The sequence below is a fragment of the Esox lucius genome, chromosome 10 (genome assembly GCF_011004845.1).
Source record: "Esox lucius isolate fEsoLuc1 chromosome 10, fEsoLuc1.pri, whole genome shotgun sequence".
Taxonomy (NCBI): domain Eukaryota; kingdom Metazoa; phylum Chordata; class Actinopteri; order Esociformes; family Esocidae; genus Esox; species Esox lucius.
Window position 1 is genome coordinate 19642151 of NC_047578.1, and position 19438 is coordinate 19661588.

General features: G+C 44.0%; 1 protein-coding gene across 4 annotated transcripts; it reads left to right on the forward strand.

Moving 5' to 3' along the window:
- The first annotated feature begins 1347 nt into the window (after positions 1-1347).
- Positions 1348-17295, forward strand: rxrba (retinoid x receptor, beta a). Of its 4 annotated transcripts, XM_010863740.5 has the most exons (13): positions 1348-1556; positions 2190-2332; positions 2665-2894; positions 4067-4223; positions 4424-4603; positions 5187-5210; positions 7317-7477; positions 8630-8759; positions 9782-9914; positions 11549-11590; positions 12412-12503; positions 12639-12744; positions 12832-17295. In XM_010863740.5, exons 2-13 carry the CDS (start codon positions 2317-2319, stop codon positions 12977-12979), a joined length of 1419 nt encoding a protein of 472 aa, XP_010862042.1. In that variant the 5' UTR covers positions 1348-1556; positions 2190-2316; the 3' UTR covers positions 12980-17295. The 4 variants fall into 4 exon arrangements, with proteins under 4 accessions (XP_010862042.1, XP_010862043.1, XP_010862045.1 ...); XM_010863741.4 differs by lacking the exon at positions 5187-5210; XM_010863742.4 differs by lacking the exon at positions 11549-11590 and having other exon boundaries at positions 1349-1556.
- The last annotated feature ends 2143 nt before the right edge of the window (positions 17296-19438 follow it).

Sequence of the window (19438 nt, forward strand, 5' to 3'; positions counted from 1 at the left end):
ATTATGTTCTCCAGGAACTTATTTCAAATGTACTAAAATCGCCCGTCAGTATCAAAGGGTAGAGCAGCTAGAGTTCATTGTAATAGGAGTTGAATAGGATTACTGCCAGTTACCATCAGTTGATAAATTAGATGCAATAGTTTTAGGGATAATGTTCTAAACAATATAGATCATAGAGAGATGTATTACAAAGTGCCTTCACAAAAGATTCAGGCCCCTTCACTTTCTCCACATTTAGTTGTGTTATAGACTTAATTTATAACTGATTACATTTTAAATATTTGCCATCAATCTACACACAATACAACATAATGACAAAGCAAGAACACTTTGGAAATCCTTGGACTAGCTTTTTGTTTTGAAAAGCATTGTGAGGTGTGGGACATTATATAAATCATATCTGATCAAGCAAGTTCGAAATACATCAAGGATGATCAAAGGACGCAGTATGCATCTGAGCTCAATTTGGAGTGTCATGGCAAAGGGTCATAGCATAGGGTCAATTTATTTTATATAGATTTATGGCAAAAAATATTGAATCAACACTTTAACACAACATAATGTGGAGAAAGTGAATACCTTTTGAAGGCAATACATTCCCTTGCCTCGAACTAGGCCTTTTTTGTCATTGTTGTTCAGCACCTCTCCTATCCTTTGTTTGCTGTGGCGCATAGCCCAGCTGAACTCTACATTTCGAAAGCGCTTTGTATAGTTAAGGACATTTTTATACATAGTTATATAGTTAAGTTATGTAAAGTTAACTATGTTAGACTCTTATTAGGGGAAAAATATAATGAGATTGAAAGGGAATCATCACTTTGATAAAGATGAAATTAATATGACTAGTATTATTTTATACTTATACTATTGTTCAGAGAGAGAGATTGTTTAACAAGTCATCTTTTTCCAATGCAAATGCCAATGCTGTTTAACAAACTCCAGGCATTGTTTGATGACATGAAAATTTATCTCTTTTTGCCACACAGTAGGGGTGGATTCAGTGTAAAACTTCATCCATAAGCAGGCAATAACCCTACATCTTTATAATTAATAAATAGGCCTACCATAAAACAATTATTTTGGAATAACATTTGCGTACATTTGAATCAAATTGAAATGTTGACTCTTGACGACTTAGATGAGGAACACGACAAGGGAGCTTGGCTAGCTGTAGTTTATTCTTGTATTATGAAATCTTACATTGAAATGTGGATGTTCAGTCAGTGATAAGGCTGGTTAGAATACTGCCTAGCTGGTTGGCTGCAGACACACAGGCCCATCCAGGTAATTGCTGTGGTGACCTAAATTATACCCCCATCCTCTTCACACGCACTATCATGACATGTGTTGAGTGTTACAGGGCCAGAAACTATACATATGTATTCACTGTTGGTCACATGAATGTACAGTAACAACTACTCAACTACTGGCACGCAGTAGGGCTGCAGAGGGGAGGGCTGACGACGAGGCAGAGTGGGAAGACGAATAGACCAGGGGAGTCAGAACTCGGGCCCCGACCACATCTTTTCATGCGAAGAAACTGCACCGTCAAGAACGTTAGTAGCTAAATATAATTATTATTCATAAACAATTTTTTTTAATCATTAAATGTTATCATTGTGCAAATTAAAAATGACTAAATATAATTAGCAAGTTTTGTACGGCTTTTACATAACAACTGTAACTAGTGCTGTTGCTAACGTCGTTAGCTCCCGATAGGTTGCAAGAGCTAGCGAGCTACTGTACAGTACTGTAACGCATAAAACATATTTGGTGGGTAGCTGCACTGTCTAGGTAACGTAACAGCCCAATATATTGTCGACACTGTTTGTACAAATCGTATTAACTAGGTGGCCAAATTGTAGCTGCGCTATACTGAAAATGCGTGTTTTGGTCACCGGAACAGATGTTTCCAAAAAAGGTGTAGCTAGCTGGTGTGTTAGTAATGTTCTATAGCAGGCTAGCTAGAAAGATGGCTAACCAGCCACTGTAAGCTAGCTAGCTTTTTTTTATTAGCTTACATTGCTAACAGCTAGGCAAAGCAATAAACAACAACACGCGTCTTGCCTAAAATGCTAGGATAAATACAGATTAGTATGTTGGGCTCATTTCTGGGAATTTTAACAAACGGACCTGATACACATTATAGACAATGTGACTCATACATTATTTTGTTCTGTTTATTTCAGCCCTGTTTTTGGTCATCTAAAGCGACTCTGGCCCGGGCCTAAGTCCGCGGTCTTGAGTTGGTTAGCAGGGTGTGATTACAGCACGTCTGTCAGTGTCCCAGAAAGTAATTTTCACCAGGAGGCAGTCATGGGCGACAGCAGAGGTAAGAGAATGTCATCGATGTTTTCTCAATAAGTACGTTCGCTAGATACGCACGTTAGCGTTTTAACTTTCGGTAACATAGCAAATGAATTGGGGTTGCTTTTTTTTTTTTTTGCATTGGCTCAAGGTATAAGTTACTGGTGTCCCTACTTTATTATCCAGTTATTATTTAAACTAACTGATATAAATCCTAACCCTTGCAAAAGTTAACACTCTAAATAAACTTCATTTAGAAAAATTGTAGCTAGGGGATCTTTTTTATTTCAAAGAACACGTTTTCTGGGCCTTGATATGTGTGGGGTGTCATAACACTGCCCTGTCATTTCTTACCAGATTCCCACAGCCCAGACAGCTCCTCTGTGTCTTCCCCTCCCTCTGGCAAGCGTTCACCCCCCATGACCCCCACAGCTGCCGCCATGACATCCCTGCCGCCTATCACCTCGGCCGTCAACAGCCCCATTAGCAGCATGGGCTCACCCTTTTCCGTCATTAGCTCCTCCCTCGGGTCACCCTGCTTGCCCGGGACACCCTCAGTTGGCTACGGCCCCATCAGCAGCCCCCAGGTGAGTCCTGACTTCCAGACCGGTAGTTAAACACTGTTGTACCACTGTTCCTGCATCAACCATCATCCATTACCCATTACAGCCATTCAGTGGTGGATAGTTAACATTGCGTGTAAAGAAATGCTGCGTTGCAATAGTAGCTCATGAGAACCAATTAGAACGTTGTGTTTGTGGCCTGACTGATGCCATGTAAATGCTTAGGCCGGACCGGTGAGTCATTTTATAGAGTTGCGCTGCGGTCACATAATCACCTCACTGAAATTGCCAAGGTCCTCCAGAAACACACAGTGAATGTTATTAAATTTTTTTACCTCGCCTGAATGGCCTCATCTTTTGTAAGGACTGCAGTCCCAGTCAGGTTGCTGGTAGGTTTCCCGCAGTGAAGACTGAAATGAACTAATACCATATTAAAAGTATGTAGAAAAGGCCCACTATACACTCTGTGGCCAGCTTATTGGTAGCATCACTCGTTCTCTAAAATAGATCTGTCCTACAGACAAGGAGTCACATGGCTGTAGCTTGCTTCTAGATATATTAGGCAGACAGGCATAGAGTCATTCATTTACATTCACTTGAATGTTAGAATTTGTAAAGTGAGTGTCCTTATAAACCTTGTGTGTGGTATGATCGTCGGTGAATTAGAAGTGAACTCCAGGTCATGTATTGAATTGAGGAAGGTGTGCCGGGGTGCACAAGCAGAAAATGGAATATTGCGTTAATAATGCTTATCGAATCGACAGCTCAAAAGATGACTGTCAAAGTGTGATTGTCAGGTGCATGAAAATAAGTACATATGAAATGTATATGCCTTCTGTAAATCAGTGAAGCCTCGCACCACGGCAAACCAATGAAATAAAAAAATGTTCTGGCCAAATAAGATCGGGATTTCCCTCCTGGTTTTCTTCTTTCAGTGTTACTAACTAGCATTCAGAACACTTCTTGTCAAAATGTATCTACCATTACATGCAGCATCGACGGGTCAGACAGGGGCTCTTCAAATGCAATGCATGATTGTGGAGGTACAGCAACATGTGACCAGTTGAAATAAGACTGCTTGGTGCGCATCTCTCTCAGTAACCGAACCGAGGTGCTGTCTGCACGGGACACATCAGTGACTCATGCACAACTGGTTTCCCCTCTCACTCCCCCCTCCTCTTCCCTGTGATCTCCAGATCAACTCAACTGTGTCCATGTCGGGTCTCCATGCGGTCAGCAGCTCTGACGACGTCAAGCCTCCGTTCGGCCTGAAGGGTCTGGGGGGCCACAGCCCGGGGGGCCCCATGCTCTCCCAGAAGCGCCTGTGTGCCATCTGCGGCGACCGCTCCTCCGGTGAGTCTTCTCTACCACAACTGCTCTTTGTGTCTGAATTATTGAAAGCGCTTTATTATTCATGTTATTCTCTTTCCTCCCGCCATCTCCTTATTCGTCTCTGTTGAACGTGTCGCTTTTAAGGTTACTGTTGTCTTTCTGCACTTGTCTCTCTCTCTCACTGGTTTCTGCGCTCCCTCCCTCCCCGTGTTCCTCTGTAGGGAAGCACTATGGCGTGTACAGCTGTGAGGGCTGCAAGGGCTTCTTCAAGCGCACGGTGCGCAAGGACCTGAGCTACACCTGCCGGGACAACAAGGACTGCCTGGTGGACAAGCGCCAGAGGAACCGCTGCCAGTACTGCCGCTACCAGAAGTGTCTGGCCTGTGGCATGAAGAGGGAAGGTAAGTGGGGGGGGGGGGCAGTCTGCTATTCCCAACTCCCAGGCTTATTACAGGGCAACACCCGGCATCAGGTAAGGCTTGGAGTGGAGGGAGGGCCAGAGAAGGAGGCGAAGGGAGAGGCTTGGGAAAGACTTAGTGAGGGAGGGCTAGGATGCTTCCTTTTGATATTGGTTGAGACATTTTACGGGAAGAAGGTTAAGGATGGATACTGGGGTGGCCCACTGGTTTCAGGTGCACCCCAACCTGAAGACCCACACCAACCGCCTCATGAAATACTACTCTTTGACGTTGTTGACAAAACAAGTGAATTGGTCGCTCACTTCCAATTGCTGTTTTCAATTTAGTTTAATGTCAGTGCTGAGAATATGTATGTGTAATAAACAGCGTCTAAGAGTGACGGAGTTTCTTTGACTATTGTAACATGTTTTTCGACGGGGAGACTATTGACTGCAATCCACTGGGATGGAAAGAGCGAGAAAGAGAGGTGGAGAGAGGGAGAGGGAGCGCCTTGTCAACACTAACCCCTGTCCCCCTCTCTCCCCTCTTTTGTTTCCTCTCGTTCTCTCTCTCCCTTCTTCTGTAGTGGTCCAAGATGAACGACAGAGATGTAAGGAGAAAAGAGGGAGGGAGGGAGGGATGGAGTGGTGTGTGTGCGAGTAAGATGGAGAGAATGCCACTGCATTTGGTGGGGAAGGAATGAGTACCTGTTATTTAGTTTAATGTCAGTGCTCAGAAATGGACCATACCACTTGGAAGATGGCCCTCTCTTGCCAGCAAGACAGGAACCGTCTTCCTTAATACATTTTCTATCGTAGTGAAAAGGTAAAACAACAAGATTTTGTTGTTTTGTCGTGGTGTTCCATTTCTCTGTGAGGTACTTTAAGAAAATATTGGTGGGAAACAGGGTTCTCAAACTGAAATAGCCATTGGTAACAGCAGTTCTCAGTACATCTGACTGCTTTAAAAAAGAAAATTGAATTATCGTCCTATGTCAGTGGTTATAGAGGCTTATTAACATCTGATGGTGGAGCACCGATCTTTGGGATTGTTGTGCCTTTTTTTGCGGTATGGGGTGACTCAAATATCTACACCATCTTCAGTGCCTTTGGAAAATATTCAGACATTTTGATGTATTATAGACTTAATTTAAAAACATATATCAATATAGTACCCACCGCAAAACTAAAGCATATTTTTAGAAATGTCTGCCAATTTATAAAAATTAGATAACTAATGTTTTCAGTACGTAAGTATTCATACTCTTTATCCGGTACTGTGTAGAAGCTCCTTGGGCAGCGATCCCAGCTTTGAGTCTTCTTCAGATTGCCTCTACCAGCTATGTACACTTGGATTTCAGCACTTTCTCCCATTCTTCCTTTTAAATCCTCTCAATCTTTGTCAGATTGGATGGGGAGTGTCAGCCAACTGTGATATTCAGGTCTAGCCACAGATGTTCAATGTGGTTTCTGTCCGGTCTTTGGCTGGGCCACTAAAGGACATTCACAGACTTGTTCCTGAGCCACTCCAGCGTTGTCTTGGCTGTGTGCTTCTGGTTGTTGACATGTTGAAAGATGAGTCTTCACCCCATTCTAAGGTGTGTCTCCTCCATCAGTTTATTCAATGACCTCACTGTATTCTGTTGTGTTCATCTTTGCCAGTCCCTATTGCTGAGAAGCATCCCAGTAGAGTAATGTTCAAACTGTCATGGCTCTCCGTAGGGACAGTTTCTTAGGTGGAGTCTATGGAGTTTTGGGACTTACAAACTTCTTCAATTTCACAGTGAAGGAGACCTTTGTGCTCCTTGGAACTTTCTAAAATACTTCAGCTGTTTTGTCTGTCCTTCCCCAGATCTATGCCTTGACATAGTTCTTTCTCTTTAGACTAGGGAGAGTTTTCTTAAACATGACTTGTGTTTGCTCTGTTATGCGCTGTGATGTGTGGGGCCTTATAGAGAGGTGTCTGACTTTCTATATCATGTTCAATCAATTGAATTTACATCAGGAGGGCTCTAATAAAGTTCTAGAGAAAGGACGCAGGATGGATCTGACCTCCATTTGAAGTGTCTGAACACTTATGTACATTACAGGTTTTCATTTTCAATAAGTTGGCTCAAATTTCTAAACATGTTTTTGCTTTGTCATTATGGGGGATTGTCTGACATAGTATCTGAGACATAGTATCTGAGACATAGTATCTGAGACATAGTATCTGAGACATAGTATCTGAGACATAGTATCTGAGACATAGTATCTGACTATGACTATTGTCATAGTCCGATACTATGTCTTGGGGCCACAATAAAGCATTTTGCAATCCTTGTGGCACCCAAGCCTAGAGTTTGAGATCCCTGGTATGATTGGTAAAGAAAGCATGAGAGTTGTTTGAACTAACTGGGAAATGTACATATCTGTGTACCTCTCTGTCTCTATTTCTCTACCGTTGTTTGTTTCATACGTCACTCTTTCTGCTTTACTTCACCCTCTTTCTCCCCATTGCCTATTTGTATTATTTCTCTTTATTTTCTTCCTTTCTCACCTTATGCTCTTTCTCTCACTGCTCTTTACTGCACTTTTTTCCCATTCTGTCGTCCTCCATCCCTCATCCTACCCCTGTCTCTCTGGCACCCTTTCTAACCCCCCCCCCCCCCGTGTCCTTCTCCCTGTCCCCCGACTCTCTCTTCCTCCTTCCCTTTACCTTTCCTGTGCCCCTGCAGCCGTGCAGGAGGAGCGTCAAAGGAACAAGGAGCGGGAGAGTGAGGTGGAGTCCACCAGCGCCGTCAACGAGGAGATGCCCGTCGAGAAGATCCTGGAGGCCGAGATGGCCGTGGAGCAGAAGACGGAGCTGCATGCTGACGGGAGCTCCGGAGGCAGCTCAGTGAGTGTCACACCCCCTGCACTTCATTCAAATCATTTGTCATTTCACTGTTATCTTTAGAGAGCCTTTATTTTCTATTCAGAACCTAATGTATTCTTTTAAATCAGAAAATAAGCAGAAGTGGCATTGATAATATTGTTGAGACCTAAGACTAAATATTTGGTAGTGTTTTGCCAGAATAACTGCCATCTCTTCCTATGGATGAGCCTCCTTCACCTCTGTACTGGCTGTTTTGACCACAGTTTGGTGCAAACCGCTCCATTTAAAAGGGTGCTGCCAACTCTCCACAGGGTTTCAATAGAAATCCTTCTGGTATTATTGCTTACCTCTTCAGAACAGTCCAGCTTTTCGTGCTTTTTGAAGTGTTTGGGATCGTTGTCCTGTTTGATGACCTTTGACGGAGGCTCAGCTTTCTGAAACTGGATTTGGCTTCGCGCCCTGGTATTTTCCCGATTAATGATGCCACACACACTTTCAATGCACCCAGTCCCAGAGACAGCAAAGCAAAAGATCACCGAACCTCCATGTTTGATTGTGGGGAAGGTGTTATTTTCTTTTAAGGCTTCATTTTGTTTTATGTAAACACTGAGATGGTATTATTTGTCAAAAAGCTCTAATTTGGTCTCATCTCTTCACTGGAGGTTGTACCCAGATGGATTGTGGCCCGTTCAGGTGTGTTTTGGTAAATTGCAGTCAGGCTTTCTTTTGTCTCTCAGCAGTGGTTCTCCTGCCATACAACCTTCTTTCACCGAGTTGGCAATGGATGGTTAAATCTGACGTACCTTCTGTCTGAAGGTCAGCTTGAATCTATGTGGCAGTTGATCAAGGCTTTTTGCCAAGCTCATTGTGGTACACACAGTGCCAAAACAAGATATTTTATGCTTTCCTCTATTCAAACAAATGAGAGATTTTCATGATTGAACATCAAATGCTCTCTATAGGAAGTGGTGCATTATTTGAGTAAGTGTAAGGGTGCCAATACTTTTGCCCACAGTTGTACCGACTTCTTACTACTGACGCATTGGTTTATCAACAATCAATTCATGCAAGTGACACAAACTGGTAACAATACCAGTTTTTCTGAGTGGATCCAAATGCCTGGTCTCTGTTTTGGGCCCTGTGTTGAGGCCCTTGTTCTCTCTGTCTTGACAGCCCAACGACCCGGTTACCAACATCTGCCAGGCGGCCGACAAGCAGCTGTTCACCCTGGTGGAGTGGGCCAAGCGGATCCCCCACTTCTCTGAGCTGGCTCTGGACGACCAGGTCATCCTGCTACGTGCCGGTAAGAGCCTTGCCCTTTCATGTGTATCTGGACCCAACTGAACACAGGGACGGGCTGCCAAATCAAACTCCGGCCTGTGACCTAACGTGAGGTTGTTTGCACTGAAAACTGCAAATATGGTTTATAATAAATAGGTTCTTTCTTTTCCTACAGCTGTGGTACTAACTTTTTATCGATTTTAAGTAATAAAAAAAAAGAAAGTTGCAGCTGCATTCTTGAAACTTGACTCTCAGGAACATGTGTGTGTCAGAACACACTGGACAGGACTAGGCAATATTTCAGACGGGGGGAGAAGGAACATCAGTCATAATGTTATTGTCTTCTCATACATGCCTGATGAGCTTCCTTGATGCATTTCAAACCTTGCTTTCTTCAGACTGAGTTAATGCTAACCTGTCTAAGATGTTTGTTTTATTCACTATTGTAGCTCAAATTAAGAAACTAAACATTGGTTATTAAATACATTTATTCAATTATCAAAATTGGGTCACAGCTCAAGAAAATTCTAGAACCTGAGTTACCTTGGCATGTCCCAAAAAATGAACACACTCCAATGCAGCTGTTTTTATGGCATGTCCAACTGAACATGACCCTACTCAGCGGTGACCTCATTAAAGATACTTTCCACTGCTGGTCAGTTTATTAATATATCTCAGTTCAAATCTAATTTTCACATATGTGCCTTCAAAATTTAGAAAATGTAGAGTGTTTCTGCATTTCATTGGTAGATAAGGGCCATCTGCATTTCCTTTGCTGTAAGCAACCCTCAATATCCTGAATTTAAGGGTGAAGTTGATTTCCAGCTCTTCTTTCAGTGAGGATGCATCCGAAGCTGTGATCGTTTCATAAACTCAAAAAGACTAGCTAACTAGCGTTGTCCTGATATTCTGTAAAAGCTAGTATCTAGTACCCTCTCTGTTTTATCAAGGACAGCCACATCAGTACCAACAGGGAAATGCAAAATCCACATTTTGATACAAAGATGAGATCAGACAGTGGGCTGAATCCATGTCCCCTCCCAGGTTGGAACGAGCTGCTGATCGCCTCCTTCTCCCACCGCTCCATCAGCGTGAAGGACGGCATCCTGCTGGCCACTGGCTTGCACGTGCACAGGAACAGCGCCCACAGCGCGGGCGTGGGAGCAATCTTCGACAGGTAATTCCCACACCCAGAGGGGCGTGCCACGGACCCCGGCGACGCTTGTAGGACAGCCTTCCACGTGTTCATCCACCAGCTCAGAGCGCCGGGAGCAATTAGGCATTCTGCATCGGTTTTAAGTGTGTGGAAGACGAAGCACGTTCCATGTTGTTTTTGTAACGGCCGTTTTATTTGATCATAAACACTCACATTTTCAGTCATAGTCATCCATTGCCGCGTTGAGACGGTAGCCAGCTGGGCCTTTTTGGTAGCCAACTAGGTTTTTATTAATGAGGTGGCAGTTGGTGTCCTTTGAAATGAGGTGAATTTGTCTGACAAGACTAACGTACACCCCCCCCCACCCCCCCTCGATGGGTTCTGAATTTGTCTGGCTGAAGTGAGAATGACGAGCCTAACGTACCCCCACCCCGCCCCCCCTCGATGGGTTCTGCTGTCTGGTGTGATTGGCTGAGGCTTCACTGCTAGGTCTGCCTGTAGAAGGGCACGGCATGCCAGAATGCTGGGGACTAATGCTTCATGTAGATGTCACTGTGGATTCCACTAGGATAACCCCCTTGCCACCCCAAACACAGCCACACACGCAAACCACACACCACAATAGACGCTACATTTTGGATTGGCAAACGTCAGTATTTCCTTGAGTAGCGTAGTCTAAACCAAATGGCGCGGTTACCTGTCCTGAGTCCAACCCTCTCAGGGAACGGACGTGCCCATCTCAACGCGATTGGGTCCTGATGTCACATGGTGGGAAGTCATTGTTTATTACACAGTAACGGCGTTGTAGATAATGAGCTGCAGGACTCCAAATTCCAACAGAAACTACAGCATCTCTCGGATTAACCAGTTGCAGGCTTTTGTTTCAGATTCATCGCAATCTAGAAACCCTTGCTTCAGTGTGGTCCAGTTAATGTTTTTTTAATCTTTTTTGTTCTCATTGCTCTTTTTTTTTTCTCATCACATTTCAGAAACAAATTTTATTTTCTTAGTATTCATTTATGATTTATTCCAAATAGATTTTCTTAAACTGATTAAACTGCCCTGATCATATTTCTGCATTGTTTCTTTTATTGAATACTATTATTCTGCTCTATTGGCTCTTGCTTATCTGCTCTCCTGTCACTGGCTCATGCTAATACCCATAACCCCTTTGTGCTGATTTGGATACACGAGTACATTAAAACATGCATACCAGGAAGTTGTAGTATGTTAATTATCGCAGACTCAATAACATATGCCTAAAGCGCTTACAGTAGTCAAGAGCGATATTCTTGGGTATTACTATATAAAACAATTTCTATCTGACCCAGTTTAAAAATGTTCTCTAGATCTTGTCTGTGGTCAAACGTCTCAACCTATTTGATTCCATGTAACATTCAGTCACATCTTTGTATTTTTGTCATACCTCCAGCTTTACTTCCCCTAGCCGTAGTGCTATCTGAACCATTTTCTTCAGGCCAAGTCATTTAACAAGAGCCTGTAGCTTGTTACTCCCAGAAGTGGATCTGGGCACCAAAATACACCAGGGAGTCTAACCTATCTGTTCCTCTGGACCCAAACCCACGCAGGACAGACTTGTCATAACAATGTAACTGTGTAATAACATTGTCATAACACGTTGTGATTGAACACAGGGAGAGTGCGCACAATGCAGAGGTTGGGGCCATATTTGACAGGTAATAACGCAACGCACACCCACCTTCCCCTATCAAACAAACACAAAGCCAGTAAACAATGCCACAGAAAGAGAAATACATGAACCCGGTTGTATAGCTGGAGATCCCGTCAAATGAAAGTCATGTGATTTGCCCCGCGTGCGGGCTGTGTGCGTCTTGTCTGCGCGGGTTTGAAAAGTGTCGTGTGCTGTTTCTCCTCTCCTGTCTGGGAGCGCAGGCTCAACTGGTCACCGGCGCAGCGTCGACAAACAGATAGACGGCTTTCTTTCCTCGCTCTGTGTTGTCTCTGTCCTCATTGAATTACGGGGGATTCCACGCTAACGGAAATACGCTGAGGCTCCGATGTGTCACTTTGAAATGTATGATGTGTGTTGTTGTCAGTCATTTACCACAGTTGGAGTGTTTGTTGTCCTTCAAGTACATATGTTTTATCAATAAGTGTACATTGTTTAAAGGTGTCCATGTGTGTAGTTGTATGGTGTCTTTTACTTTTAAAGTAAACACATCTGAGTCTCAGTGTTAGTCTTTTACCGTGGTATATCCCTCTCCCAGCATTTTCCCCAAAGTGCAGTCTTCTGTCTTTAAATAACAAGTGTGGTTTTGGCTAGTGCTTGGATGTAATTAGATGGATTATGTTGTGTTTTTAACGTTCTTTCCTCTATAAAGTGGTAACATTGTAAATGCGTGTATCCCAGGCACCTGGAATGATGTTACATTCTGTCTTAGACTGCTGCATGGTTTTTGCTGCCATCTCCAGAGCAGACGCTAACCTCTGTTTTCCCGCCCTCTCATCTCTGCCCCCTCCACCCCCCTGCCGGCAGAGTCCTCACCGAGCTGGTCAGTAAGATGAGAGACATGCAGATGGACAAGACAGAACTGGGCTGCCTTCGAGCCATCATTCTGTTCAACCCAGGTAATCCGTTTCCGACAAGACCGACCGTCTCAGACCAGATGATGATTTTAGCCCCGACGTAGCATGGCGTCGGAGAGTCCACGTGCTAGCTGTTCTCACCGGTGTCGTACGATGCCTGTGTGTTCCGCCGTTCAGATGCCAAAGGCCTGTCCAGCCCCAGTGAAGTGGAGCTGCTGAGGGAGAAAGTGTACGCATCTCTGGAGTCCTACTGTAAACAGAGATACCCCGACCAGCAGGGCAGGTACAGGAGAAACACGCACACTAACACACACGTTACGCCAATGTTACTTCCGCAATTCACCTCACTCTTTCCCTCCCGCCACTCCAGGTTCGCTAAGCTCCTCCTCCGGCTGCCAGCGCTGCGCTCCATTGGCCTGAAGTGCCTGGAGCACCTGTTCTTCTTCAAGCTGATTGGCGACACCCCGATCGATACGTTCCTCATGGAGATGCTGGAGGCGCCCCATCAGCTGACCTAAGAACCAGGTTCTGCTCCGGTCTTACACCAGGGGTTCTAGTACCGGTACTCTGGTTATGGGGTTTCACTGTGTCCAGCTCATTCGTATCCAACCCCCCTCCCCCATAAGCTGATACAGCTCTGAAAGACCATATGCTGTAAAAAGATAATAAATAATACACACACACTTTTTCCAACACATACACACTCACAAACGGGCACTTTTTCAAAATAGGGGTTAAGACACATTGAAAATCTCCTTTTTAACCACATATACACATTTTATCATAAGTTATCAGGTTCTAGCCCTTCGCTTTGAGTGTTAAAGCTTCTTCCAATCCGGTCAACCTTCCTGATTTCTGTTGGGTTCGTTTATTCAGATATATCGCCATAGGCATGGAGATGACGAGTGGTTTCTCAGTCTTTTGGTTTTACTCTCTGGGTTAATCCGAAATCTGTCATAATCATGTAATATTTAAAAAAAAAATATGTCCCCCCACGTCTGTTGGTTCGAGAGACCTCTATCTGCTCTCAGTTGACCAATAGGAATGTGATTTTAATGCAATGTTTTATTTACGCTTAAATATGCTCAATCCTTTTTAAAGTACTGTACTCATTAAATGAGACCTTTTCAAGGCATTGAAATCCACATAAGGGGCACATTGGTTTGCCCTTCTTAAAGCGCACACCAGGCTTTAAAAAAAAATGACTATGTTTTTTTTCTTTTGTTTAATATTGGCGTTTGGTCTTAAGTCCAAACAAGGGCCATTGGGCATAGGAAGTTGGAGCTTGTTCGAGAGCACTGCGTTCTAAGGTGTTGTTGTATCGGTTTGTTTTATTTGATACCCTATCTGATGGTCATATTTGCACTCTGTGAAACGTTACTGTGTAAGTAAACATTTGTTGCAGAAACCCCATCTTTTAGAAACCGCGGCAGCCAGAATGAACCCTTCCCCGAAGCACACGTTGTCTTTATTAGAGCCAAGATTTTGATTGCGGTGCTTTGTTTTTTTTTTTGCGTAATCGGGGGCTCGCGGCCTCAAGTCACGTTAACATTCTATAAAAGAAGAAGAATAGGACAGGGTGATCCCAATCTATGCATACAGTAGGGAAGACGCAGGGGTTAGCTAGCATGTTAGCGCACACACAGTGAAACAAGATGTACTGTAAACAATAATAAATGAAAAAAACTTGAAGGGTTTTACGAATTGACTGGATTGTAAGCTTGAAAAGCCACCTCATTGTCCCTCCCCCACTAGTACTGCTAGTGGTGCTATCACACTCTGTGATGCCGTTCGTCCGGCCCACTCTTGGAAGTGTCACGGGTAGGGGGATAGACTCCGCCCCTTTAGGCTGCCCAGCCTCTGACAATAATGTGCAGCTGATTGGCCGGCTTCAGTGGATGACGTGCCAGTCCTCTACTGCCACTTTAATGCGTGGTCCGTTTGCACAGAACTATGCACCAGGGGCTGATTTAACTCCCCATAACAGAACTGGACTTTAACTCATTAGACACGAACTTTAGGGCATATTATAAAGAGAATCATTACAAGCAATGTGAGTATTATCGGAGAATGCGTAGCAATTGTGACCATACTTTGGGAATGGAAGGATTTACGTGTGTTGTTTCTGAATATTTAGAGATTGGTATAAATGACCAAAACCAAGGATGGAAAATAGAAGTTGCTGTTTAAAGTTACTGGACAAGCTGTCTCAAACCTGTTGGAGTGATATGGCCTTTCAGTTACAGACGTGTTTCCACCAGTGCAGACCGTGTTATGACAGTTAGCCTAGCGCTCAGGAGCATTGGGCCAGTAACCAAATCATTTGCCTCATTGAATCCCCAAGCCCATAAGGTGACAAAACTGCCGTTCTGCCATTGGCGCAAGGCAATCAATCTTAATAGCTCCAAAGGCACCTAACGCATTAGCCCCGCCCCCCCAGTGCTCCTCCGGTTTGGAAGGGTTGGATTAAAAGCGGAAGTCACATTTCGGCTGGACCTCGTGTGTAATTGTCGCCAAAACCGATTTCATTCAAACTCCGTACACGCCCACCCTTACACAAGGTCGGGGTTGCAGGTACACACTGCCCCTCCCCTCTTGAAATAGAGGTCTGTTCAGAATAGGGTTGCCTCAGCCAATCCCCCAGTCACTTGTAGTCAGCCCTTGTGCAAGAGAGGAATGCCTCCCCCGTGTGGATATTGAGGATTATGCGTGTCTAACACGGTACCCTGCTCAAACCGTACAGAAAGGCGACGCCATAGACCAGTTACACACCTCTGGGTTTATGTCTATGCATGTGAGCGGCACCCAGCCCTTCTTCCGGTGTCCGGACGGCGTATGTACAGAGAAGAGGATGGGCCGCCGGTCACGCCTTCGCAGCAGAACCTCTGAATCTAATTCAGATTTAGCGGCTGCAGAATGAAATTCACGAGTCAAACTCGAGGTCAGTGTTAAAAAAAAAAAAAAAAAAGGAAAAAAAAATTGTAGTCCCACAGAGTAGAGTTATGTGTAACACCCCCCCCATGTGAACAATGATCCATTCACACCTCCATGCTGGCAACAGCAGGTCCTGCAATTCCCTCTTATGGTTCTTTGTTGGTGTTATTATTTTTTTTTTGGACCTTCCTCAGTTGAATGTGAATGCCTGTCAATGTCCCGTTTCTTTACAAACAATGCATTTACAGTGAATCCCTTGCTATGCTGTGTCTTATCCTATACAATTTAGTTTTGCAGAGATTATTTAGTACAGTACCGTTCTACGTATAACAGCTCTATACAAATTCTACAGGTTCCATAAGCTAAGCATTTTTTTGAAGTTGTTTCAGACAGTGTTTCAGAAGAATGGTCAATTGTTGTATTTTTTTCTTCTGCCTGTGTGCTTGTCTTTGTTTATATGCGAGTACATTGACTACAGACAACAAAAGCTCTGGTTATGCCAGTGAGCTTGGCTGGCTGCAGCACGGAGAGGTTTTCAACAGAAGATGCACAGGAGAGTAAGGGGCAAGCAAAGGGTGGGCGTCAATTGGCAAATACTGTACGTCGCCCGGCCCCGTCTCTTCCCTCGCCAGCGGAGTGCAATGTCCCTATTGGTATTACTTGATGGCAGTGCGCTGGCAGTCGTCGCCCCCTGGAGGCGGACTGCCCATGTGCAGCCCAAAGATGCGTGTCCCTTGTGACCGCGTGCACTCAAGGCGGAAGCCTGGACCTTTAATTACATACAGTATCTCCTCTTGGTTAGTTTTGAAATCACTTGCTTTAAATATATAAAATGAAACACTTTATTTCAACTGTTGGGGACTCTGTGAGCTGTACTCTGTTGTTGTGCAGCGGGGTGCGATACTTAGGCGCCCGGAGGCAGCGGTCCACTGTGCCATGATGAAAAGGCCTCACGCCACCCCTGTGATGATGCAACACTGCCAGTGAGGTGTGAAGGCCAGCGTCAGCGCTGCACTGCGCTGGGGTCCCATGACTGTTGAGTGTTCAGAGTGGTATGCTTGCTCACTAAAAGAGGGCCCCTTATAACAAGGGGGTCACAGCAAGGGCGGAGGGCACTGGTCGAGAGGGGGTCAGAGGCCAGACGTCCCTCGGGTGCTTATTCTGTGCATTGGTGCTTTTTTATTTTACGTTTTATTAAAGGGTTCGCCCTTGCGTGATTGCCAAGAGGGCGGAGTTAAAAGCTAGGGACTTGCATGGAAAATGTTTTCTAGTTGCTATTTGGATCAGGGTTCGGTCTTCCGTGTCCAGTGCGCACAGTGTGTTTACGTAGAAAAATATGCGTGGAACTCTGCCAGCAAATCTTGGCTTCGGAAAAAAAGTGTTGCCATAGAGCCCAATGGTTCAAGCTGAAGTCACGCCTCAACTTGAGGGGAGGGGCTAACTCAACATGGCAGACACCATACCCTCTTAGGAGGGGACTGTGCTCCAGTTGGTAGAATGCATTAAAAGAGGAATTGCTTAGGGTGGGAAACTTTTGCTTGATCAGATGTTGATCAAGAAAGTCTGTTTTCTTTTTCATTAGATTTAGAGATTTTCTGTAATTAACTCCCACCAAAATACACTGCTTCTATGTCTGTTTGACTGCGCTATTCATCTTTGTGTATTCAGGAGTATTAAACATGCAAAAACTGTTATCACATGGGATCTTCAGTTTCCTTTTTCTTATGTCTACTTTGTCAAGTTTTTATCTCTGACTACAGAATACATGTGGAAATGGTTGACTATTTTGTGTGTTTTGGGGAAGGCAAGAAAAATATAAATAATGATAATTTTTTCTTCATTAATTCGTAATCTGTTTCTGTTTGTTGTACTATGTCAGAGTAAAGGTTTTAATACTGTACCAATTCCTGTCTCGGTGGATTCTGTTTGTATCTATGCTTTCCAGTCCATGTATAAATAGGCATTAGAAGAACAGACTTGTTTGACCGCCATATCAGCAAATATTGGATTCATTTTTATTTCATTATTCTTTCTAATGCTCTGAGTTAACATAAATCCGTTTACACATTCTTCAGGCTTTGTACAAATAATTACTTGTTTTCCAATAAATGGAATGTCCCAACTGGCCATTGTGGTCCCCTGTGCCAAGGAATGGAATGGTTTGGTCCTCAGTCCAGCAGGACCCCCGGGCCTCGAGTGACCAGTGGCGCTGTAGTTTAGCGATCAATCCACCAGAGGGAGCGCCGACTTATGTCTGCCTATTCACTGAACTGCACTGTGTATTTTCCACCAGCCCGCTGTACCGACTGTGGAGTGTCCGTCCGTCGGTCGCCGCTGTCTGGTAATGACCGTTTCTCTCTGCTGGTTAGTTTTTTGTTATTTCACCCCGCCCATGTCTCCTCCCCCAGGTCTGACTCATTGGTTTATTCACGGTCCACATTTTGTGTACGTTTCCCTGAATTGTGAAAATGGACAGTACGTTTTGAGTTGATAGAAAATAGTTTTAAATGGTAAAACATTTAAAGTTGTTCTTGTTTAGAGTTCAGTTTGGGTAGGTTAGTGCCACGTGACAACACTAGTTTATTGAAAAATGGCAAGTAGCCACTTAACGTTAGTGTAGGAACTCAGTAACTTTGTCATATAGCATAATGGCAGAAAAACAATAAGCATTCCTCTTTACTTGTGTAATTTTCGTGTTATTCAGCCGTATACCGAAACAAACTTTACGTTACACATGGAATACACACGACTAATTGCGGCTTTCTTATCAGTGAGTGGAAGTTGACCTAAACGGAACCTGTTAACACAAGCGGTGTACTGTAGCGCCTAAGACGTTACGTCTGTTGTTCCAGTGGTATCCAGCAGAGGGAGAACATACAACGACCTCTATTGATGGAAACAGACATGGATAAGCTTGATGTCAAGCAGTAGTTCTGTTGGATTTTAGGCTCATGTCTTTTAGTGTGGACTCATGTCTTTTATTCAAGTCCATACATAATTTACATTCATCAGTGGAAATTGTTTTACTTGGGGTTGACACCTATAGTCCTGGCTGGAGGACAAACACTTCTGGTTTTCATCTCCTAATCAGTGACAAAATTAGACCTTGGATACCAGAAGAGTGAAAGCAGCTAGAAACAACAAGGTGTAATGGTTTTGTCCCACCAGGACTGAAGTTGCCTCTATAGAAAATGACACTTCATTTTTTATCAGTATCCCCAATATACATTGTCTCACTTCTCAGTCAGCCTCGCTCCCTGCTGTTCACACCTAGTAGGACTGTCTTGCGATGGCTTCTTCATCTCTCTCAGGGTCTTTTCAACACATTTTCTTTCCAAACTCCTTCCCTCCCCAATCCTGTTCCTCTCCTCCCACCTGGCCCCCCGTCCCCCCCCTCCCTCCCTCCCCCCCTCCCAGCCTGTTCCCCTACGTTTTAGAGGCTGGTATAAAGGCGCCCTTATGCAGGGATGGAATTTTCAAGTTCTGTTTTAAACCCGTGCTTCAAATGTTTGATTTCTCTCAATATTATTGCTAGGGAATCTGAACTTAAAATATGTGTTTGAAGTGATTTGCCAATATTTTGTTGGGCAATTTTGGTGTGAGAGCTACCATTCCTAGCTGCAGGTGGCCAGAAACTGATTGAACCTGTGTACTGATTATTGTAACACAGCAGAAATTCACATCTGGAAAGATGTAGAGGATCAAGCCGTCCCCGTACTGTTTAAGTGCTTTAATCACTAACTAGAAAACACTTAATTTCTAAAACCTTAGAGCACAGTGGGTTTCAGACGTTATTCATACAAATTGCAAAGCAGTGGGTTCAAAGGTCAGGCTCCTTCAATTTTCATCTGTTATGTGTTAAGTCTTTTACATTGTGTTTTTTAGCCTCCATGTTGTTTCAGTCACATCTGACTGATTCCATTGAAGAAAGTGTCTCCTCTCTGATCTCCATCTTCATTCTGTCTGGTCAAATGCCCTGAGTTGAACCTTTCCTGAACCCAGTCTTTCTTCTCCAAACTCAACCCGTTATTGCTCACATGAAT

Bases quoted from the DNA above. Each gene is read 5' to 3' on its own strand.
- rxrba (XM_010863740.5), top strand. The intron at 4,224-4,423 runs GTGAGTCTTCTC...GTTCCTCTGTAG, and splicing joins CTGCGGCGACCGCTCCTCCG to GGAAGCACTATGGCGTGTAC. The intron at 8,760-9,781 runs GTAAGAGCCTTG...GTCCCCTCCCAG, and splicing joins GGTCATCCTGCTACGTGCCG to GTTGGAACGAGCTGCTGATC.